Source organism: Mytilus galloprovincialis, chromosome 5, assembly GCF_965363235.1.
Source record: "Mytilus galloprovincialis chromosome 5, xbMytGall1.hap1.1, whole genome shotgun sequence".
In the NCBI taxonomy this organism is placed as follows: Eukaryota; Metazoa; Mollusca; class Bivalvia; order Mytilida; family Mytilidae; genus Mytilus; species Mytilus galloprovincialis.
This window is the reverse complement of record NC_134842.1, coordinates 20,019,625-20,045,736: the sequence shown is the minus strand read 5'-3', so window position 1 is coordinate 20,045,736 and position 26,112 is coordinate 20,019,625. Positions and strand designations below refer to the sequence as shown.

Sequence of the window (26,112 nt, the reverse complement as noted above, 5' to 3'; positions counted from 1 at the left end):
GTGTTCGCATTGCTTAGTCTGCAATTTTCTTATGTTTTGTCTTGTGTAATATTATTTGTCTGTTTGTCTTTTTCTTTTTTAGCCATGATGTTGTCAGTTTATTTTACTGTCTATGAGTTTGACTGTCCATCTGGTATCTTTCACCCCTCTTCTTCGTGTTAATTTCATTTAATATTGTTTAATAAGGTAGCAATAGTTACCTCCATGTCACAACATAGACATCATATATTCCAAAAATTTGTTTTGAAACAATATATTGTAGATTTTATTTAAAATATAAACATGTTTTTTTATACTGAACACACTATTAAAATGTCATGACATATAGTTTATTTAACATTAAACATCATCTTCATCAGATACATTAAAGACATGTTGCATTTGCACCAGTTGTGTTGAATATGCTTGGTAAAACATCCAATCCAAATATTGGAATTGCCCATGTATTTATGGCTAGGGTCAATCCCAAGATAGCAATGACATTCATCGCTATACCTGCAGAAGCCTACAAAAGAGTTTTATTATGAAAATATAAGCAACAACAAATGGACGTTTTTAACGACCTTCACTGGCTATACAGCCTTTGCACGGACGGTAAATATAAGCAATGATTAAACATACTAGAGACTACACGAGATGATATACAAAAAGAAAAAAAGCTTGTGAAAAATCTGAAGTTGCAGATGATCATGATCTTAAAGTTTCATCAAAGTAAAAAATGCTTCCCTGGAGTACATCACAAAAGAATACACAATTTCAATCGATAACTGCTACCACAGGTTCTCTTACAACTAATAAACAGAAGTTAGAGTTAGACATAATATTCAATAAACATGTTTTTTTTTTACATTTTGTTCACTTGAAAATGGATATCAGATTTGAATCAGATAAAATGGTAAATTGTTTGTTTTTTTATTTGTATTCAGCATTTCAAATTCGAGATGGTTATTTATATAGTTGACACCATTTCCTAAATAAAACTTGATGAAAATAAATAATACATCTTCATTGTTGTACTATAATGATTGGTTTCGTTTAACAATTTCACAGTAGTTAACTATTTTCTTTGGAATTTTTTTTTACCAAGTCAGGAATATGGCAGTTGTTTTCACTTGTTCTGTTTTTTCAAAACATTTGATGTTGTAGGATTTTATAAACGTCCCCTTATTAAATTTGCCCTTAGGGTTAATTACTTTTCTTATACGTTTTAACTAACCATATCTGGAATTCTGATAAATCCAGTGGAAAAGACAATGGCGTTTGGTGGTGTTGCCACAGGTAACATAAAGGCAAAGGAACATGCAACAGCTGTTGATATCATCAGGTAGAGAGGGTGTTGTCCGAGGGAGATTGCCTGAAAACAGAAAAGCAAACTAAAATGTCTCGGCATCATATATACAAATGTTATTCAACTTGACGGAAACGAAAACCAAGTGTGTACATTTTTGTCCCTTGTGCATGATTGTATCATTATGTAGTAAATGACCTGATCTTATATTTAGAAAAAAAAATGATAAGTGAGTAAACTAATCATAGATTCAGGATTGCAATAAAAGTGTGAACTTCAAATAACGGACAGAGCAAGCTAAGCTCGGTGAGATTAGACTGGAACTGTTATTTACCTCTGATTAAGACCAGCCATGAAATTGTAATGGTTTTATTCAGTCTAATTACGGTGAACGTTTTCTTGGCTTCTATGTAAGAAATTATTTTATTTTCGGTCCTAATCTTCAATATCACTTACCAGTTCTGCCATGATTGGCATAAGTAGTGTAGCTGTTGCACTGTTACTAGTTATTTCTGTTGCTGCTGCTACAATCAAACAAATAACGAGATTCATCACCCATAGATCCATGTTACTGAATACTGTTAACCGACATCCAACTAATTTGGAAAGTCCTGATATCTAAAACGAAAAATATTGTATGAAAAAAGGCGAAAAAGGAAGTTGAAAAACTTTTACCCCTCCTTTTCCACGTTTTTACCAACAATTAGAGAGAAATCTATGATAGTTTTGATAAGCTTTTGGACTCTAAATTCTCTCAATATCATTCCCACATGTTTGGTTATTTATTTTACGCAGTGGAGTTCATGTTAACCTAATACATGTTAAAACCTATGTAAATGCTAAGAGAAACGCAACAAAAGAGTTGTCATAATCGCGTACTAGCGACGTTTTCTTCACAGCTTTAATATTTTAATCCACCAGTTTCTACTTAAGAAAATGCATGTACCAAGTCAAGAATAGGACAGCTGTTGTCCATTCGTTTGATGTGTTTGAGCTTTTGATTTTGCCATTTGATTAGAGACTTTCCGTTTTGAATTTTCTTTGGAGTACAGTATTTTTTAATATTTTTTTCTACTAAATAAATCAAAAAACTCTCTAAGCAGTTACAAACTAATAACACATGGTGACAATTTTGTAGTTGTAATTAGTTTCTGAAAAGAAATTGATGACTTTACCAGTGCTATTTGAACTAGAACAGTAGTTATTGTTTTGAATTCTGTGTCATAACAAAAGATCTACAAACTTATCCTTTGACAGAGCTTTACATATTTTAAGTTCACTATTCTCATTTTTGGTCTCTTGTACTGTCATGTAAAAGTGAAGGATAATTTCCGTTTACAATCTACAAATATTTATCTTGTTGAAGCATACTACTATATATTAATTAAAAAAAGTGTATTGTGGCACTTAAAATCGACACCGATTTGTATTACTTGAAAAAAAAGTCCTCATGTTCATGAACATTGCACAGTAACCTAAATTATACAATGAACATTGAAGTCAAACATAACAAAGGATAAATTCTGCAAACTAACAAGACTTGAGCATATATCGTTTGGACAAATTGAACTTGCAGAACCGATAACAATTCTTACAGGTGGTCTTTATTGGTTAAATTAGTCTATGACAAATCTAGTCAACTAATAAATAGAAAAAATTTCTTTGTGCAGCGAATGTATGTCCGTATGGTTTATATTAAAATACTTACTTTACTGGCCTCTGCAAGTGCGAAACCACCTCCAAGAAGTATAATTATACCCCAGGGCACTTTATGTACAGCTGTCTCCCACGTTAGTATTGGTGTGTAATATGGTTTCTTGTCTGAAAGGAGCTACATATGTCACAAGATGTTCTAAACATTCTTTCAATGTCGCATATACAAGTATTTGATTTTGGAACGACCGTTGAGATTTATCGACTTTCTAAGGGACAGATAAACATACATGTTTTAAAATGTAAAAACTTTTTATATGCATGCATGCATGTGTAAATCATGCAGTTATTATGATCATGTTTTTAAGAGTGTTATTATCCAATACACTACATGTATAATTATTTATATTTTTACATGTGCACACCGTTCCTATTTGTTGCACTCGATGATTGGAAAATGACAATGCTAGTTTAAGTTGAATAATAATGTGTTTTTTTCTTCATTTTGGCATGTCATGAAATTCACACTCCTTCACCTTAAGTCCTATTAATAGAGGTGATTGGTGAACCAATTACAATACTACTTTGTATTATAATAACCTACACAACTAATAAGATAAACAGATATTAAACTAAGACGTATTGAATTCGTATTTGTTTTACATGAAAGTCTGATAAGGTATATTTTTAATGTACTCCCACTTCATTTGGTATATAGTTGTCTTATTGGCAATCATACCAGATCTCTATAATTTTATATCTATAACGAAAATAATGCTTTACCATCCTCCTTATTCCAACAGAATATGTTTGGGAGTTTCCTTGGCAGAACAAACAATGCAATAGCTATCAACATAGCAGCAGTAGAATCTCTGGCATATGGACCTCCCCTTAAAAGAAGTGTTTTTATATTAAAATATACATATCTTTGTCTAATTCTAATTTAAAATCCGAATTATTAAATGTCACGATAAATCCATTGCTAGAGATCGATGGTTTGATTGGTGTTTAAAGCCACCCAAACTTAGCCATAAAACCAGGTTCAATCCATCATTCTTTTCTAAAAATGTCCTGTACCAAGAATATGTTATCTACATTCCGTTTCTATGGAAGTTAGGGTGTGCTTTTCTTTTGTATTTTTCCGTTGTTTTCCTTAAACAGTTCATGTGTTTCCCTCGGATTTAGTTTGTTACTTGGATTTGTTTTGCTTAATCGAACTATGTCTATTAAACAGCGGTTTACTACTGTTGCCTTTATTCAATAATTTTGTAATATTTTCTGGCAGTAATTTTTTATTGGTGGAGGAAGCCAGAGTACACGGATAGAACCACTGACCTTCTGTAGGGAAACTGACAATCTAATTCAATTAAGATTAGTCTAAGAGTCGAATGCACCTTACCCGTTCGGGATTCGAATTCAAAACCTTAGTGTCGACTGACTAGTGATATAGTAGCTCAATCTTCTTAGACCACGCGACCACCGTTGCTCCCCTTGTTTAAGAATAGCTAGATTACCTTTACAAAAACATCAGTGTTATTTTCGACAAAAATAATACAAAAAACTTCAGATGAAGTAGCATTTTTAGTTTTTGTATAATACCTACCCTTAACTCTATAAATACTCACTTTACATCAACTTGAAATAGGTTTGCCCATCCTCCAAATCCAGGTATCCATCTAAATATCCATAATAACGCCAAACTTATAAAACATATAAGTACTATAATTTCTCCAAATCTGAAAAATAATTCGATACAGTCAAATTCGATAGGTTCGTCCGTTCCATGTTGAGCAGGATAGTTTTATGCTCAAAGAACACATAAAATCAACGCCATCTACATCAAGTCTATATCCAGGAATTCAGGTCAAAGAGGTGCGACTATAACTGTATCTTAACATTTTTATCTCGGAGAGAACATTTTCATTGGTGGCGGATGGCTCTTAAATTTATTTTTTTTATGATTGAGCTGCTGAAAGACCGCATCATGTTCATATATTTTGTATAATAAAAATATACACCCTATCGTTTATTATTTTATCATGATTACGTTATTTCATAGACAGATACTCAGAGAATTAAAAATATCTGATGCAATTACGACTCAGATTCTACTCGCATCTGTGAGAAAACAAATCAAAATCTGATAAGTATCAGAGACTTTTGATCCAATCAGTAATCCTTTCATAAGTTTCAACATAATTTGTCGAGGGGTGTACGAGCCCGCTGTCCCAATCGGCTGAATTTGTCCCTAACAAAACTTTCAAAGCTGAGTTTTTTATATTCGGATTATATTGCTGTTCAACATGTTTTGTTCATGCCGGTGTTTTGTTGATTTTTGAGAAAAGCAAAGGAAGTGAATTGGAATCCAACTTGCTGTTATATACGATATAAAAACATATATAATAACGATGTTTCGTGTTTATGAATAATAATTACGTCCATCGCCCCAGCTTTTTTCTCTCTAATTGAATAGCTTTTTGGATTGCCTCTTTCCTTGTTTCATCTGATTTCTTACAGCATCTACAATGCAGGAAGAGGAGATATTATAATCTATACAAGATATTCTTTTTGATTTTTGATTTTTTAAGAAAGGAACATATACTTGGGTCATCGGATTTTTACCTCTTAAAAACATTGCATGTAAAGTTCAAAATTTGATTATATGCCCTTAATAAAATTGAAAATAGAAATAGGGAATTTGTCAAAGAGACACCAACCCAACCAAACAGCAGAAAACTGCCGAAGACTTGTATTCATGCATCTAAATTGTGTTTGCAATAACCGTGCAGTCATGATTTTAAAATGGCAATTTAATTTTTATTTGAATTTATTCTATTATAAAGTTAATTTGACTGCACAAACTTTATTTTACATACGTACATGTTGTATGATTGTAAATATATGGTTTAAATTTGTAATAAGAATAACATTGATATTCTTGTTTGGTTATATAAACAGAATTTGATTTGTAAATGTGTTCTAGTATTTATTAATGGTTAAAAGTTACGGCAACACAATTTCTGTACAGGAAATGGCTGACTTGAATTAATTTATCAATGTAAAAAATTACGAAGGTAAAGAATTAGAAAATACTCACACCAGACACGACACTAGAATTCTCTAATTTATACCTCGATGAACAATATAATATACTTACAGAGATCGTAGAAAGAATATCTGTAACCACAACCAACACAAAATCAATATTAAGACTGACAAAGGGAAAGCAAAAGCCATCCAATTAGCAAACGTTATTCCACTATCAGCACCTTTCTCATATTTCTCATATATTCTGTAAATATAAAATAAAGCTCTAATGCATTGGTCAAATTCAAACAAAAGGTATTATATTGTATATATTTAATACATCTAAGTATCAAAGTATAAATTATTAAAAAAAATGAGAAAAAAGAGACTATTCTTAAATATATCCTGAATGAATAGTTCATGGATGTCGCTAGTAAGTATGATAGTTTAAGCTTACTCTGCAGAGCACATGTGATTATTCTGAGTCATAATGAGTTCGTTTTTCTCTGTTTATTTTTTTTTCTTTTCCTCTTTTGTATTTTAGACTATTTTAGAATAAGTTGTTCTTAATACTTTGAGATGTGAGTGTCAAAATGTATTTTTTGTTACTTTTTCAGATGATCGAATTCAATGTATTGCACATGTAGATAAATGAATGTCATTGAATGAACAGTAAAGCTATAATGATTTTAATCAATATGCTCTGTCCTCACACTTTTACAGACCATTTACTTTTTCATGTTTTTCCAAGGTTGATTTTTATCTATTTGATATTTGAATTTTGATTCTTCCATTGATTTTTTTAATTCTGTTTTTTCCGTCAATGCTTAGAAACACATTACAAAATCAATTTGTCACCAATTTGTCACTTTGTTATTACAAAATACATAAGACTGCTAGATTTAAATGAAAATGATATTGCATTGAACATTATTTTAACGACGAAGAAAGGAAAAATGGCAGAATTTCGATGAGTGATATTGATAAAAAAGCAAACGACATTAACATACAGTGTTCACCAGCAAATATCATTTTAATTTAGGTAATTCATTTAGAGTATTGTTGAAGTAACTCGTTTTTTGTCCATATAGAAGGAAAAGAGATCTATATTGGGTATACTACAAGCGAAACATAAAGTTAAAACCAAAATCATAACGACATCCGTAAAACTGTTGCAGTACTGCTTTTAACCTAGCTAATAATATTTCTTGGTTCAATAACTTCAATGTAATCAAGACGCAACACTTTATGAAGGAAATTGCGATAGAAAACGCAACCAAACATATCTTTCAAAGTAAATAAAGGCAACAGTAGTATACCGCTGTCCGAATGTTCAATGTAAAATTGAAGCCAAAATACATTTTGATCAATTGCATTTAATCTAGAATATTATTGAATGACGTTTTTTGATACATTTGTCAGTTAACATTGTAATGTTGTACGCTAATTACAATTCCTGAAAATTAACTGCAGATTACATTGAGTAGACAACTTAAAATAATCTATTAAGTGGGAAACAAAATAATCACAACTTCTCTGCAGTATATCTTTTAACTATACCGATTTAGGAGACTCGATACAGTAGCAGTTTCATTGCACTATATGTGATTACTACAATTGTAGAGAACAATGTGGTAGACACACACCAGAAAGGGGACTTTTAAAAGCTTCTAACTTGTGATTCCTTACGTAAAATATTCCGTAAGCCCGCGAAACGGCTAATATCAGTCTACTTACTTGTCTGCCTGACCCTGCAAAATGAGATTTGGCGGTGTTCCTGTCAACGTCGCAATACCACCAGCATTCGCTCCATAGGCAACACTTAACGCCAGACCTTTGCCAAATCTTTTCAACTCCTCTGCCCTTTCACGGTTAAGTTCTCCTTCATTAATCTGTATTTCATCAACAGACACTGGAACATCATTAGCGCCTGAATGTGTTCCGTTTTTCTTCTGTAATTCATATTGGTCTGTTGTATATGCTTGATTATCTTTGCCTGAAACGATTGAAACAATTTTTGTCTATCGCCTATAATTTTATACAAATGATTGTAGCATCACACGTTACTTTGTTTAGTTAATCGAATACCCAATATCATTACAAATACTAGGACACATAAACTATGTTGAACTTTATATTCCTATAAAATTATGCTTTTTTCTAACATTTGACATTTTATGGCGGAAAAAACCATCACAAGAAAGTGTTATACCAGTAGTTCATCAATACAAACTGATCACTAATGATAACTCAGAAGTCTCGTTCTATGATGAGTTTACAAAATAATTAATAATTAATTGCACAAACATTTGTTTGACTATTTTCCACTATATTTTCATACAATTGCATTTTTTTTAATATTAAAATTTGGCAACTATGCTCGGATTCACGCCAACGTATGAAACGCGCACTTATGTTAAACTACAGGTTAAAACAGTCGAATACGCAGATGTTACAAAATTTTCTACTAAACATCGTTTAAAAAACAGTAAATATAAAAAAAAAATGAGATGTGACATGATTTTTCTATCTCATTCCAAAAGGATGTTGATGTCAGCAGGTTTTAAATTTAACTTTACAATAGAAACTGGACGAGTCACTAGTGAAGAATGAACTGACAGTCCCTTTGGTATCTTTCGCCTTTCTCTCTTTACATTTCTGATAAACTGAGTTCAATTCCCGATCGAACATAGGACTTATATAGCTCAATCTGTAGAATTCTTTATTTGAACTTTATTTGTGTACCTCTTCTATCTTATGTGCATGTCACATTCAAAACATATACCAGGATTTTATAATGCAAACTAACCTATATCTTTGATAAATTATATCTTATAACACATGTTACAGTTAAAATCTCCTAACTTTACCATTATGTTTTCTCTAACATTGAATGATTCATTTCTCATTGGTTTCATATGATACTGATTATAACTTACCATCAGTAGTATTTCCATGGAGTTTTTCTGCTTCTCTAACCTGGTCCATAACAGCCACAATAATGGGAATCATCATAGATGTCGCTGCTGTGTTACTGATCCACATCGATAAAAACCACGTGGGTAACATCAGACCCAACATCAACCTGAAAAACAATCAGTAGTCTATTGATGTTTTATGCTTGTGCATGTATCGGTATCTGATGATCATTATTCTATAAAATGGGCTATGTAAGCATATAAAGTATAATACATGTATATAAAGTTATATATAATGAGTAAATGTATTACATATTACCGCTACAAGTAGTACAACTTGATATAAGACAGACAATTTAAAGACAAATACCGATAATAGCAATGGAATAATTTATGCAGTTGTTACAAGAAAATTTTGAATCGCCATATTTTAATTCAATTTGAGTCATTGAAGTACTAGTTTTAGTATTCTTAATTTATTATAGAAATTAGAATGATATTTTTTAATTAATGTATCCGCCAATATACATTAAATGAGCACTACAGTATAATCAGTGAAATAGGAATCCAAAGACTCATGAACTCAAAACTTAGATGGATATATACAGTACTGAACACCAAGATTATTTTTATTCAATCTGCCATCAACATTATATTTCCTTGGGGTTTAAAATGTTGAGTACAGTTGACAATTTAGAAACGCGCGTCTGGCGTATTACATTATAAGCCTGGTACCTTTGATATATCATGCCAAGAAATCCTCGCTAAAAATTCCGGTCGACCTCCTACGGCAGTCATTAGTAGCTAAAGATTTGATTTCATTCAAGAAATTAATTTATGACCTTCATGTACGTGGTCATATACAAAATGGTCAATATTAATCATCCATGTAATTTGCTCTATGGGGTGTTTGCAGAATTTCAACGGAGGCAATTTCTTGGCATGATTTAACTTTTAGCACACATCAAATACTTGATGGTAATAACAAAAAGTTAATAAGGGAAGTAATAACAAAAAGTTAATAAGGGAACACTAGATATAAATATATTGAGTTGCCTAAAGTACTATCATACGGGAAAAAGTCTGGCAGTTGCAAAATATCAATAAATTCTTATCCGAATTTAAGCATCACTACCAGGGAAATCGTAGTACGCTGACATAACATATATTTACATATTAGGATTAGATCCCAAGATAGAAACAATTCCCATGGCTATTCTGTTGTGTAATCCAACTTCTTCAACGGCTACAGCAACTATAAGTCCTCCAATAAATAGCATACTTGTGTCCTACAGGAATAAAATACAGTCAATGTTCTGTAGATTGCAGGTTCGTGTAAAATAAAAACAAAATATCTACTGAAAAATGTTCAATTACAATCTTTACAATTATGCAGCTACATTAAAACTTAAAATTGCATTCGCTTTACACAACCATTCACAATGTTTAATTGAAAGGTCGACTTCCCTTTTCTCAGCAAAAGCATACTCCTTTCTTTATGCTATCGTATTGTCTTTACATATATCTCAATTAATACGATATACATTCGTACATATTCATACTAATAGTATGCAGAATTCATTGACGTCGGTGTGCTCCTTAAACTAAACTGTTCAAAAATCAAAAGGATGAACGACTTTAAATCAACACTACACATGTTTTCCACATAAAATAACCAATAAGATGACCATTAAAATGTCCTTGTCAACTCCTAAGGGACATGCTTTCGAAGTCTTATTTCACTAGATACCCGAGTAATCGTTTGACCTAAATCCATAGTTTCGTATTTCCTTTTGTGACATTTTGTATGTGTAGAATTCCAAGGAGGACAAGTCGTGCATAGCAGAAGAGGCATCCCATCTCCCCCTTCTGAAAATCATTTGGTTATTAAGGTTTTTTGAGGGGTCTTGATATCATTCTTCATTTGATTAATATATAGATTCTGTTTTAATGTGAGGTTTGTGTGGCTCAATATCTCATTTTTTTTATGCTTTGAAAACTGTTGATTATTTGTTGGCCTTTTTCTTTTTTCATCATTGCAATATCAGTTTATTTACAATTTCTGAGTTTGAATTTCCCTTTGGTATCTTTCGCCTCTCTTAAATAAGATCTAAACATACAAGCGGAACTGCAGTCATCAGGCAGTCATTTCGTTGTAACACGATATTCCTTTATATTTTATTGTTGCGAAAAGGTAACTTTTGAAAAACGAATAAGTTTAAAAACGATTGACACTGAAAGTGCAACAAATTTCACTTACGTTGAGGAAAAACGTACATATGGTCTTTCCTGGAACTACACCTAACAATGGAAACAATATTACAGGCATGAGAGCTGTAACTGGTATAGGAAGGGCTTCTGTTAACCAGAGTACAGCCATTACTATCAGTCCGTAGGCACATTTTGATTCCTACAATTATAAAAGAACAACTATATATTTCATGTCACGCGTGAAAAGGGTAAAAAATGATATGCTGATTCTTTCAGAGTACCTAAGATCATCTACGGATTTTGGTGGGGTTCATGTTGATCAGTGTTTTACTTTGTAAAGCGTTTTATAGAACCGCTTGTCGTTTTTTTCCCCTTTTTATTTATTGCCAAAGTGTTGCCTGTTTTACATATGTTGATCCAGATCTTAAAATATATTTTATTACCAGGCGATACAATAACATCAACAATGCAAATCAGCCAATAAATTGAGAATTACATGTCAATATGTTTCCACTTTTCTTATCTACGTCATGCTGCACTATACATGTTTATTTATGCATAGGTATTACAAATACACACATTATTGTACCTGTAAATTCTTAAATACATGTATATGACTAATAAATAACCACCGAGGACTATGTGAGCAGGATCTATTTTTCCCAAAAGACGAAAATGTGGTATATTGACGACATATAACGTAATACCAACAAAAAAACAAAAAAAACCATAACGAATGAGACTTATTTTAAGTGCAACAGTACGTTCTTTTTTCTTTTGACTCAAATAATAGATTAAAGGGTTGGTTGACAGTTAACAATAGATATAAAAAGATATGATGTGTGCCAATAAAACTCTACAACGAAGTCACAATTTGTAAAAGTTATACACGTAGGTCAAAGTACGGCCTTCAACAAGGAGCCTTAGGAAAAATCGAACAGCAACCTCCCAAGGGCCCCAACAATGACTTGAGTAAATCCATTGTAACAGAAAATCCAATTGTCTTATCTATATCAAAAACAAGAAACGAGAAACACTTATGAAAAACAACCACAAACGACAACCACTGAACAACAGGTTTCTGCCTTTGAACAAATGCAAACAATACAGCGGCTTTAAAAGTTGAAACAGGTACCAACCTTTACCCTTTTCTGAATGTAGCATCCCAACATAGAAATACAAACTATACAATATCTATTGAAATGTTTTACCCCAATCAAATTAACATGACAATCGGTAAAGCATGCATTTTAATATACGCACTCATACAAGTGAGAGGTTTAGCTAGCTGTGAAACCAGCTTTAATTCAATATTATCTACACAAGAAACTGCATGACGTACAAAGTCAGGAAGTCGACAGTTATTTTCCATTTGTTTAATGGTTTTGAGCTTTTTCTTCTGCAATTTATACTTTTTAAATTATCACTGGATTTTTTTTTGTATTTTTGTTTTCTACTATTTACACTGTCGACGCATATCAAGTTTCACTAAATATGAAATTCATGCAATTTACTCCGGTTATTTTTTCACTAGACTCGTACATCGTTACACAACTGTTGCCTCTGACTTACTGTCAACCTTAATGAATATGGAAAATAAGGATTTCATTCGTCCTAAAATCTAGTGAAAATTTGAAAAATAAAATGCATGTTCTTATATTATCTTTAAATGACTGAGATAGATTGTTCTGAGAAATAAATCATAGTTTTAGATATAAAAACATATCTTGACAGCAAATCATAAATAAATAAGTATTTATATCTTGTAAGCTTATTTTCCTAGTTATGTGTTCACTTTTTAATATTTTCTTTCTTGCTTTATTTGTCTATTTCCAATTTATAATTAAAACTAGAAAACATCTAATATTTAGTCAGAAGTTTGCAGTGTTTTTGAAATGTTATCTTTGTCTCAGATAAAAGACACTGATTTTTGACAGATGTAAAACATCTAGACTGTATTAAATGACCCCTACCTGAACCAACATAAATAATACCAAAATCAGTTAACGGTTAATATAGCTCATGTCGGTCTAATAGAAATTTAATGGCTTGAAGATCCTTTTAAGCTAAAAAGTATTTTATCAGCATTTATACATCTATGTATATTTAGTTATAACTTAGATTTTTCAGATGTCTTTGTTTTGAACAAAGTAAGAGATTGTTTTTATGGATCATACCAAAAAAAAAGTAAAAATACAAAAATACTGAATACTGAACTCAAAACGGAAAGTCCCTAATCCAATGACAAAATCAAATCAAGTTTTGGGGATTTTTTTTAGTTAAGTATAAAGTATATCAGAATAAATTGAAAGCATTTTTAGAGTTAAATTTTTGTATGAAAAGTGGTGCCAAAAGATACAAATAAAATTGTCAACGACACTTTGTTAATGATACTTTGAGCCAAGAGTCAATTACTTTCAAAGTAATGCATTATTTCATGTATATTTTTATTTTCCGATATTTTATGAGCCCGATTTTCACAAACACTCACCACAATTTACCTTTTTTCATAAACAAATGTACAATAAATTCATGATAACTTCAGATTTTCAACATTGATTTGATGAATAAATCAATCATTGCTGTAATCTGAGAAATAGTTATCAAAAAGCACATTAATTTTTACTGAAGAATTGAAAACAAATATTCATACAAAATTTATAGCAAATAATACGACTTAAGAAATTTCAATCGAACTCTAATACATTTTCGAATAAAACCATGCATAATGACTTGTGTTGAGCATTTGTTTTTTTATAAAATCGTATATCAGATGCTATCATAACTTAATTAAATGCATTAGTTTAAATAGCTATATATAATCGATTGTGATTAGTTTTTAATCCAATGCTAAACTTATCTTGTGTTTAATTCATTAATGTATTATATTTACAGTGTTTTACAAAGCTGAACGATGTTGTGAAAATAAACTTTTTTTAAAGAGACCAATCTACTAATTGTGTACGCCTCAAAACGTTTCATCTTCAAAATATACATCAGTGAAACTCATTCAAAAATATTAAAAAACTAAATAATTTACAAAGTAAAAGAGAATTCAGGACTTAGAGTTGAAACATGTATTCCTGATATCTGTGATATGTTATTTGCAACTACTCAAGTCATAAATAACCTGAGACAAATTTAAAAAACAAAAAAAAAAGACGAGGGTCCAATTAATGATTTAGATGTTGCAACTATGAGACCAACTACAAAATTAGAGACAATATTTGCAGCCGAGACAAAAACAAATAAAACAAATTTCAATTGACTATTTGTAATTTAATAAACACATTGTAATTATCATCATATACTCATTAGGATATATGATTATTTTAATATTTGATTAAGAAATCAAAGACTCCATTTATGAACATCTATGAATTGTACGAGTGCAAACCTAATAATTTCTTGAAAGGACGATTCACAAACTCATTTGTAAATCATCAAACTAGTGTTTCAATCACAAATCAAACATTTCAAAACAAGAAAATAAACAACGATCTATTTTCATACATCAAGAAAAACCAAATAGAATGTTATTGCTCACATTCATGTATCTAAAAGAGGGACGAAATATACCAGAGGGACAGTCAAACTCATAAATCGAAATAAACTGACAACGCCTGGCTAAAAATGAAAGGAGTACTACTAATTTTCCATTCATACTTTACAGCTACATGTATAAACATTTGTAAAACGTACATCTACCGTTATGGGTGAGAAATTTATACAACCGACTAGATATCAAATGACGATTTATCAATTTCTAACATATGATCATATCAGTTTACTTTATTTCATTTTTTATTAACTTGATAATGTTATCATTGTCAAGCTTGGTGTCAACAGAATACTTATTTTGGTTGGGAAAGTCATAATAGATATATTTGCTTATGAATAACTGAACGCGCTTATCTACAGGAAGACTTCTTGCTGATATCAAAGAAAATATTTAAATACTAGTTACAATTTTCCTCCGATTTAGTTTGTTATCTGGATTTGATTTTGCTTAATCGAATTATGATTATTGGACAGCAGCATTCTACTGCTGTCTTTATTAGGTGGCTAAAACCTTAAAAGTCTGAATCAGCATTATGGTCAAAACAAATAAAAGGAACATAGTTCCATTCGCCCCCTGTTGAACATATTTCTGCTGTCCTAAGACAATAACTTTTTTCTTTCTTTCAAAAGAAGGTTTAAAAGCTCTAATAATTCAATTTCCATACAATTATTATTATTGTTTCGAAGCAACATTATTCTTTAAAACAAATCATAATAGGGCACTATTTTTCAAAATTGTCAGACACATTGCTGATATAAATTTTTGTTTTTAATTAAGTATATATTTGACAAGCATCATTCAGGAATAGATTACCTTAGCTGTATTTGGCAAAACATTTATGAATTTTTTATCTTTAGTGCTTTTAAACTTCGTACTTTATATAGATTTTGTTTTACTTATTTTGATTCGAGCGTCACTGATGAGTCTTTTGTAGACGGAACGCGCGTCTGACGCAAATACAAAATTTCAATCCTGGTATCTGTGATCATTTTACTTATTCACATGAAAGCAACCAAAAGGCGTTTTCTTTTTACAAAATTATATTTTTAAAGGACACAATTATTTCAAAAATGATAGATCGGCATTGCTTTCCGAACATGTCCCAGACATTGCCGATCTAAATCTTTGCAATAAATTTAATAAAATTCTGGCAAAATTTATACTATAGAGAGTGTAAACAATGAAATTTTCCATAGAACAAATATTTCAAAGGGACATTAATTACTTTTTTAAGCATAACTAATCGGCACCTATTTTCGAAATTGTCTAAAACATTGCTGATGTAAATCTATGATTTCGTAAATTTCGTACACATTTGTAACGAATTGTTTACATAATCTTACAAGACCGAACCATAAGACGGAAGGACGGACGACCGATATTTCTATGTATCCTCCAAAGATTCGGCGGGGAACAATATTTACCGATCGTCGTCTTACGTTTTGATGTTTTTGACGAATACAATAAAAATATTTCTAAACTATGTCTAACTTTTTTGTCAAGTATAACACGTATAAGCAATATGATGAAATAAAAAAAAAAGAAAACCAAAAAGACAATAAAATTACCAACCGACTACCATTAAACAGAATGATCAAACGAAGAAGGAGGTAAAGAAATACAATGTTCAACAAATACCAAACATATATACATAAGGGTGAAGGTTGGTACCTATTAACACGTTGAATCCTGCTGCATTTGTTTGCACCTATCCTAAGTCAGGATAGAGATCGGAGGACTAGATAAAGTATAAGTTCATATACAAGAAATAACAAGAAAATCACGTACTTGCAGTATATGAAAAGATGTTTGCAAAAAAAAAAGAATTCCATCATTTGATTGAAAAGAAAACGATTTTTGTTACCAACCTTATCATTGTATCAAATTGTATAACCAGGAAATAATAATCATTAAGTGTTAAATATGACATCTTATCTCATTATATTGTCTTTTTATATGCCTTACAAAACACAATTTTAAAACCGAAATGAAAGTTGCTTAGGGTTAAGAGGTATGTGTATTCCAGCTTATAATTCGCTCTTTTGAATTCCCAAATAACACTGACAATAAACTCATCATATATACTAGGCTTGCAATTTTATATGTTCGTCAGAAAAGCATTTCGTCTACAAAAGACTCATCAGTAACGCTCGAATAAAAAAACGTTTGAAAGGCCAAATAAAGTACGAATTTGAACAGAAGAGCATTCTGGACCAAAAAATTCTAAATTTTTTGCCAAATACAGCTACGGTAATCTATTCCTGAGGTAGAAAAGCCTGAGTATTTCATAAATTAAAACTTTTGTTAACACATTTAACAGTTAATTTATAATTATGAACATATCAATGATAACCCAAGTCAACACAAAATTGATGTGTTTCCCTCGGTTTTGGTTTGTGATCCGGATTTGTTTTCGCTTAATCGATTCATGGCTATTGGACAGCGTTATACAACTGTTCATTATTCATTACATATTTAAATCGCATGCACATGCACTTGCAATCTTTTCCTGATCTATAACAATAACAAATATCACACAACTGTTGCCATTATTCATTATATATTTAAATGGCATGCAAATGCTCTTGAAATCTTTTGTTTCATCTTTAACAATAACAAATATCTAACAATAATCAGTATGTTCATCAATGTCGTACAATCGTTAAGTATTTAAACATGTTAAAAAATATAAATAGACATTCGCCTTACCTTAGTATTGTCACTGATAAGATTGATAGGGGCCAGAATAGCAATCAGTACGATAATGATGTTCCGTATGGCCCAGATATTTAAAAAGAACAGTTTCACTGCTTTTAAAGACATATTGATAACTTTAGCCCAAATATAGAATCATTCGAGTACATATGTCGTGCTTATATGTAGTCAACTACTTTAAAATTTCTAATGTCAAAATGTAAATATATTTTCCTTTTACGGGACAGGTAAATTGATCTGATATGAACTGCATTAAAGGTGCGATCTAGGATAGATATTTATAAGTTAAAGTGTCTGTCTATTTCCAGGCACAAATACTTTAAAATTTGTCCTTGAATATTTTTGTGATAAGAGATAGTTTGTCAAATAAATAAGTCGCATGAAAAGGTTATTAACCTACACAAAACAATTAAAGGTGAATAAAAATAGGTTTTACTATGCAAAACATCCAAAATTAGAATTATGATGTCTCAAAAATGTCTGTAAGCATTAAGTGTAATATATAAATGTTTATAATACAATAAATGATTACAAATATCAATAAATAAATAATATTATAGTAATAAAAATAATAAGACAAATATATATTATTAATAATAATAATAATAATAATAATAATAATAATAATAATAATAATAATAATAATAATAATAATAATAATAATAATAATAATAATAATAATAATAATAATAATAATAATAATAATAATAATAATAATTAATAATAATATATCACAGAGATATGTTAAAAGCATCAAAATTTAAATACCTAAAAGAGTACTGCAAAACATGCCTGAGTTTTAATTCTTTGTTATTTAAAAACTTCGTACTTTATATAGATTTTTTTTTACTTATTTTGATTCGAGCGTCACTGATGAGTCTTTTGTAGACGAAACGTGCGTCTGACGCAAATACAAAATTTCAATCCTGGTATCTGTGATCATTTTATTTATTTACATGAAAGCAGTCAATAGGCGTTTTTTTTTTTTTTTTATAAAACTATATTTTTAAAGGACACAATTATTTCAAAAAAGATAGATCGACATTGCTTTCCGAACATGTCCCAGACATTGCCGATCTACATCTTTGCAATAAATTTAATAAAATTCTGGCAAAATTTATACTATAGAGAGTGTAAACAATGAAATTTTCCATAGAACAAATATTTCAAAGGGACATTAATTACTTTTTTAAGCATAACTAATCGGCACCTATTTTCGAAATTGTCTAAAACATTGCTGATGTAAATCTATGATTTCGTAAGTTTCGTACACATTTGTCACGAATTGTTTACATGATCATACAAGACCGAACCATAAGACGGAAGGACGGACGACCGATATTTCTATGTCCCCTCCAAAGATTCGGCGGGGAACAACATTTACCGATCGTCGTCTTACGTTTTGATGTTTTTGACGAATACAATAAAAATATTTCTAAACTATGTCTAACTTGTTTGTCAAGTATAACACGTATAAGCAATATGATGAAATAAAAAAAAGAAAACCAAGAAGACAATAAAATTACCAACCGACTACCATTAAACAGAATGATCAAACGAAGAAGGAGGTAAAGAAATACAATGTTCAACAAATACCAAACATATATACATAAGGGTGAAGGTTGGTATTTATTAGCACGTTTAATCCTGCTACATTTGTTTGCACCTATCCTAAGTAAGGAAACTAATAATAGTCCATCACCTGGTAAGGTAAAAGGAGTAGGTTCAGTAAGACCCCTTTTTGGCCCCAAAATATAGCAGTTTTACAAAATTGTTAAAATGTAAACTTTTAGTTATTTATTGGACAGTAGACTGCTTCTGCTACATAAATATGGGCTGTTTTTGACAATACAATGCACATATATCCGGTACTAGCACCATTATGTCATGCTAAATTACTGAAATCCTCATAATTCTAGCATTTTAGTTAAATTTTAGACGGTTTTCGTGTAAAACGAAAGTGGCCGCATTCGTGTTCATCCTTACTATTGAAATGTAAGTTGTATTTTATGATAATACATAACATATATAAAGGTTGAGGATGAACACGGATGCGGGCACTTTCATTTTTACCAAAAACCATCTGAAAAGTGACATTTTTCGGCATATTTGGTAGATTTTTCATATTTGAGCTTGAATCGGATCGTTTTTAATGACTTAATCTGTTAAAATCTTTCACATAAACTAATTAATTCAAATAAAATAGACACTTAAGAGTTTAAAAAGTGGTCAAAATCTTTCGTCAGATGAACCTGAAATTTGAGGCCAAAATCGGTCCTTACCGGACCTACTCCTTTCAGTTCTGTGTTACACCCCAGGGTACCGCAATTTTTTGGCATAAATCTAAAGAGTAATGTCTGAAGAATATTTTAATATAGGATTAAACACATTTTTTCTAGAGGTTATTGATGTGTAAACCCGGGCGATTAACTCACAAACTGAATAAAAGTCCGAAGGAAAATTTCCATTCGTATGACGTCGTCTTTTGCCATGACGTAAATTCGCCAAATCCTTCATGAAACTTCGCGGAATTTTATTAAATTTTATTTTTATACATTTTCGAAGCTTTAGTGCTTTAAATTTATTTCTTTTTTTTTTGTTATACATGTTATATATACACTAGAATAGGCACAACTGTTATGCAATTGTTTTTAAATCTCAATTTGTTGAAAATCCCGGGATCACTACAAGCTTGTGACGATTGTGTATCGCGCATAAATAGATTACAAAAGTAGTTACGGAAACATGGTTTATCGAAGTGTAAACTTAGTGAAAAATTCTGATTGACCAATCCAATTCAAGTATTTATAGATATGCAAATCATATAAGAATTATGAGGTGTTAGACTTTTGAAAAAGTGTCCAAAAGGGGTTAAGAGGGGTCTTATTATGAGTATTTGGTACTTTTTCTCTTATTAAATTGAACAAATCATATCTTATTAATACGGAGGTTAATTTTCACTTAATTTTTAAATCGTATAGGACCAAGAAAAAAGGGGGAGGGTTATATCTAAAATCAATAATTTTGAATGAAACAAAGCATACATACTAATTTTCTTGATAAAAAACGAATATTTTTTACATTGAAACATAGAGCATCAAGAAACTAAAGGCAGTTGAACAAAATTCAAAGGTAAGATAGGGAAAAAACATGGAATCAATGACAAACACAAACATAGCAATGTACATCACAGTCATTAAAAAACACACATAGTACTAAAATTATAAAAGAACTGTCAGGGTTTCAAGATCTATATTAAAGTTCTTTTAACAACAGAATCACCACATTTTAAGGTCATGAAGAAGGTCAATCCATAGAATGATCAATCATCTTCAATTTCGTCAACGCCATCTACCGAATTATCATCACCATCATCTTCATCATCCTCGTCGTCATCGTTAGCCATATCAACGATTTGATTATTCTTGTTGCTACAAGCATTCGTACATTTGCAGCCATCTGTACAGGATAAACCTTGTCGAACACATGAACATCTTTTGGTGGCACAACCAGTTTTTCATGAACAGCTTATCAGTATCAATATAGCATCTAACGCTGGCGGTTGGTCTAGCCAATGGATGCTGATCAAATCGTTCTTAACAATCCAACCATGGTTGTTTGGCGATGGAACCGTGTTGTTTTGAAGAGCAGATTTCCAAATCTTTGCCTGAAAGTTGGCTCGTTTGATGTGCTTTAACATTGCATATTTTGTTGGGAGCAATAAATGACAATGAATGTTGTTTGCATTGCAAAAAATTCTGAATCTTAATTCATTGATGTTATTATTCTCGTAGCCATATATAGCACACAAAAACCTCTCGAGTGTTTTTGACAGTTCTTCGCCTATCTCTTCAAAAGTTTCACCAAGACGGGATAGACCTTCTGAAAACTCCACAGAACGTGTCAAAACGCCAAATGCTTTTCTTTTTCCTTTACCGGACAAAGCACTAACTGAATCACAACCATTAAAAGCGTAAAATCCTGGCAGTGCTCTACAAACATTCTCCCCAAATTTTGTGTCGGCTTTTTCCTGTTTGCTTAAAAGCTCAGTGCATTTTACACTTGTCACTCTTTCATTTTCAACAGAAATTTTGTGGCACATACTTCCATGTGATACAAATAAATCAGTTTCTTCAAGTGTAAATCTATAGGATTGTTTACTCAATTCTGACACAAAAAAATTCAAAAAGAGCAACTTTGTTTCTACCAACTGACACAAAGTTTTTCCATTGCCGAGGACACGATTGTGATGGTCTCGAAATTATTATGATTTGCCCTCCCAAGGACCTGCGATCCCGTTTTAAATTTTTTATGGATAATGTGGGATACTGACCAGTGCCAAAACAATGCGGGGAGCTCTTTTTGAAACTGAAAGGATGGTAACATTTGCCAAATCAGAAAAAGTACTTGGTATCCTTGTGATGGATTGAATTACTGCCATGCCTTCAAATATCTACATGCTTTCCTCAGGAATAGCTTGCATTTGTTCAACGCCATTTTCTAAAATACCAGCCAGGACAGATTTCTTTGTCTTTACAGGTGTACCATCAACGTTTGCAAGAGACCATGGAAGAGGACCTAATTCAAACTGGAGGATCTCTCGCGTATCCAACTGCCTTGACTGGGCTATTACAAGCAGGCGACCAAAAATATTTCTATCTGCTTTCAATGTGTTATTCTCCTTATCAGCCATTAACTGCCTACCTTTTATTTCCTTTGTTGAAAATGTAAGCAATGATTGTCTTTTGATTGGTTTGAAAATGTCGATTGACTTTTGAACAAGCCGTCCACTGATGAAAGTGTCTGATGCCAACTTTCCCCTTTCATACGCGTTCAGAAGGTGACACATTAATTCAGAAGAAGCAACAGTACCCGAGGACAAGCCTGATAACTGCTCAGATGTCTCTAATGGATTTGTCCAGCTTTGCAGTGTTTGAACCAATTTCAAAACGTCAGTTTTATCTCGCTTCATTTGAAGTTTTGTTTTGTGTGGATGTTTCAGGGTTAACTATTCCTGCCAAATCTCGACATTTTGATGATATTGAAGCTCTTTCATGTGCATTTAACAACCAACAATTAACAAAACTTTTATTTAAACTGAAACCAGATTTTGCATATGAAGCAAATATACTGACATGTATCGCAAATAGTTTTAACGGTCATATGCAAAAAACTGAATGCAAACAAAGTAACAAAATCAGTTGACAATATGTGCAAAATTTATAAAACAAGACTAAATTCATTGAATAGTGAAGCAATAAATCCAAGTAAGAAGGAAAGAAAATGAGAAAAAAACACTATCAAATGAGGAACAATGTATACATTACGAAAAGCAAATAAATAGTAACCAGATGGTATGTCAAATCGACATATTTTTGTGCCAAAGAAAGTAAAAAGTCTGAACAAATTCCCCAACTGACTATTAGACCTTTGTTCAAAGCAATGTTTGTTGATTGATTGACTTTACAATCTTAACTTAATCACCACATAGCTAAAACACAAAATGTAAACAAGCACACCTTTATTGAGTTCGATAGAGTGCACCCTTTCAGAACGCAAAAACGTAACCTTAATTTGTCATTTTTTCATAAAAATTTTTGTTATACATTTACTTTATAAAATAATTTGTCTCACAAAAACAACACAATCGGCAATTTAATGTGTGTTTTCAGTTGCAAAATGAAATTGATAAGCTTGAAATGCTGATGTATGCACTCAGGTATGAATATATTGTCGACTGAATCGAAGACGGTAATGTGATGATTTCCAGTATTTTACGAGTATTTGCACGTACATATGTTTTATTGAATAATTCATATCTTAGACGATATATAAATACTGCAAATAGTTTAAACATTGAATACTGGTCAATTCTAAAGTTTTATTCACGAATACGGGTAATTGTATTACGAATTTCTTTATGAAATGAGAAAATATGCATTAATTTTAACCCAAAAAATCGGATTGTTTGTAATGTAAATAAACATTTTTTTAAAACAAAAAATCTTCAGTGTTACATTCAATAGGATTGTTTTATATCTGTTTTAGTTTTTTATACCTATGCTTTAATTTTTTTTTTAATCGCTTTATATTAAAAATTTAAAACCGAAATTACTTAGTCGTGATAGCTAAATGAGGGGACCATTGAAAGGGACGTTTTTAAACTTCTTTTGGACACTTTTTTTTAAAGTCTAACACCTTGTATTTTATCAATAAGATAATGAAGTTGAATTTTATCAAAAAAATCGCGGTACCCTGGGGTGTAACACAAACTCCTTAACTAGAGCGCTTTTGAAAACTTGCTGATGGACTATAATCAGAAGTTGTCGTTTGTTGATGTGGTTCGTAAGTGTTTCTCATTTCTCATTTTTTTATATAGATTAGACCGTTGTTTTCCCGTTGAGTGGTTTTACACTAGTCGTTTTCGATGCCCTTTATATCTTGCTGTTCGGTGTGAGCCAAGACTCCGTGAAGACTGTACTTTGACCTATGATGGTTTACTTTTATAAATTGTGACTTGAATGAAGAGTTGTCTCATTGGCAGTCATACCACATCTTCTCATATCTATAACATAAACCATAGGGTAGACAGTTTCCGTCCCACTAGTGAAATCCGTGTTGCTATTCTCTACAAACAAAAACAATCATATGGCCAGTGGGATTCAGATATAAGTCATGATGGAGATCGGAGGACTAGATAAAGTATAAGTTCATATACAAGAAATAACAAGAAAATCACGTACTTGAAGTATATGAAAAGATGTTTGCAAATAAAAAATAAAAAAAGAATTCCATCATTTGATTGAAAAGAAAACGATTTTTGTTACCAACCTTATCATTGTTTTCAAATTGTATAACCAGGAAATAATAATCATTAAGTGTTAAATATGACATCTTATCTCATTATATTGTCTTTTTATATGCCTTACAAAACACAGTTTTAAAACCGAAATGAAAGTTGCTTAGGGTTAAGAAGTATGTGTATTCCAGCTTATAATTCGCTCTTTTGGATTCCCAAATAACACTTACAATAAACTCATCATATATACCAGGATTGCAATTTTATATGTTCGTCAGAAAAGTGTTTCGTCTGCAAAAGACTCATTAGTGACGCTCGAATAAAAAAACGTTTGAAAGGCCAAATAAAGTACGAATTTGAACAGAAGAGCATTCTGGACCAAAAATTTCTAAAATTTTTGCCAAATACAGCTACGGTAATCTATTCCTGAGGTAGAAAAGCCTGAGTATTTCATAAATTAAAACTTTTGTTAACAGTTAATTTATAATTATGAACATATCAATGATAACCCAAGTCAACACAAAATTGATGTGTTTCCCTCGGTTTTGGTTTGTGATCCGGATTTGTTTTCGCTTAATCAATTTATGGCTATTGAACAGCGTTATACAACTGTTCATTATTCATTACATATTTAAATCGCATGCACATGTACTTGCAATCTTTTCCTGATCTATAACAATAACAAATATCACACAACTGTTGCCACTATTCATTATATATTTAAATGGCATGCAAATGATCTTGAAATCTTTTGTTTCATCTTTAACAATAACAAATATCTAACAATAATCAGTAAACAATAATGTTCATTAATGTCGTACAATCGTTAAGTATTTATACATGTTACAAAATATAAATAGACATTCGCCTTACCTTAGTATCGTCACTGATAAGATTGATAGGGGCCAGAATAGCAATCAGTACGATAATGATGTTCCGTATGGCCCAGATATTTAAAAAGAACAGTTTCACTGCTTTTAAAGACATATTGATAACTTTAGCCGTAACATAGAATCATTCGAGTACATATGTCGTGTTTATGTAGTCAACTACTTTAAAATGTCTAATGTCAAAATGTAAATATATTTTCCTTTTACGGGACAGGTAAATTGATCTGATATGAACTGCATTAAAGGTGCGATCTAGGATAGATATTTATAAGTTAAAGTGTCTGTCTACTTCCAGGCACAAATACTTTAATATTATCATTAAAGTATTTGTCCTTGAATATTTTTGTGATAAAACCAAGTTATTTTTTTCAAATAAATGAGTCGCATTAAAGGGTTATTCACCTCAACAAAACAATTAAAGGTGAATAAAAATAGGTTTTACTATGCAAAACATCCAAAATTAGAATTATGATCACTCAAAAATGTCTGTAAGCATTAAGTGTAATATATAAATATAAATTATATAATAAATGATTACAAATATTAATGAATTAGTAATATTATAATTATAATCGTAAAAAAGAAAAATTATTAATAATAATAATAATAATAATAATAATAATAATAATAATATATCACAGAGATATGTTAAAAGCATCAAAATCTAAATACCTAAAAGAGTACAGCAAAACATGTCTGAGTTTTAATTCTATGTTATTTAAAAACTTCGTACTTTATTATATATAGATTTTTTTTTACTTATTTTGATTCGAGCGTCACTGATGAGTCTTTTGTATTCTTCTAGGGTGGGTGCAATGTAGATAGATATCTTGCCAAGCGAAGTGTGGCGAGAAACATTTGTGGTAAAATGAGCGAGAAATTAAAGTTTCAATCTAAAACCACATAATTTAAATGACAATCTACATTAACCATAATTAACAAAAAAATCTATTAGTTTCTGTTCATTGACTACCTCTATATATTTTCCAGAAAACGGGATTGAACAAAAGTAGAATAGAAACAATTTTGAGTACACAAACTGATTCTCC

The 26,112-nt window shown here is 31.0% G+C and overlaps 1 protein-coding gene across 2 annotated transcripts; it reads right to left on the bottom strand.

Moving 5' to 3' along the window:
* Positions 1 to 236: 236 nt before the first annotated feature.
* Positions 237 to 25,244, bottom strand: LOC143075358 (solute carrier family 13 member 2-like). 2 transcript variants are annotated; one of them, XM_076250747.1, is made up of 13 exons: positions 25,047 to 25,244; positions 11,147 to 11,296; positions 10,060 to 10,175; positions 8,908 to 9,053; positions 7,706 to 7,964; positions 6,099 to 6,233; positions 5,378 to 5,461; positions 4,567 to 4,677; positions 3,725 to 3,831; positions 2,997 to 3,109; positions 1,745 to 1,906; positions 1,217 to 1,354; positions 237 to 505 (listed from the first exon to the last, which is right to left on the bottom strand). In XM_076250747.1, exons 1-13 carry the CDS (start codon positions 25,158 to 25,160, stop codon positions 365 to 367), a joined length of 1,776 nt encoding a protein of 591 aa, XP_076106862.1. In that variant the 5' UTR covers positions 25,161 to 25,244; the 3' UTR covers positions 237 to 364. The 2 variants fall into 2 exon arrangements, with proteins under 2 accessions (XP_076106862.1, XP_076106863.1); XM_076250748.1 differs by lacking the exon at positions 25,047 to 25,244 and adding an exon at positions 17,369 to 17,570.
* Positions 25,245 to 26,112: the final 868 nt, after the last annotated feature.

Excerpts from the sequence above, each read along its gene's own strand:
- LOC143075358 (XM_076250747.1), bottom strand. The coding sequence starts at position 25,160 with ATGTCTTTAAAAGCAGTGAAACTGTTCTTTTTAAATATCTGGGCCATA. Across the intron at positions 11,297-25,046 it reads TTATCAGTGACGATACTAAG|GAATCAAAATGTGCCTACGG; the intron begins GTAAGGCGAATG and ends TTATAATTGTAG. Across the intron at positions 1,355-1,744 it reads TGCCAATCATGGCAGAACTG|GCAATCTCCCTCGGACAACA; the intron begins GTAAGTGATATT and ends TTCTGTTTTCAG.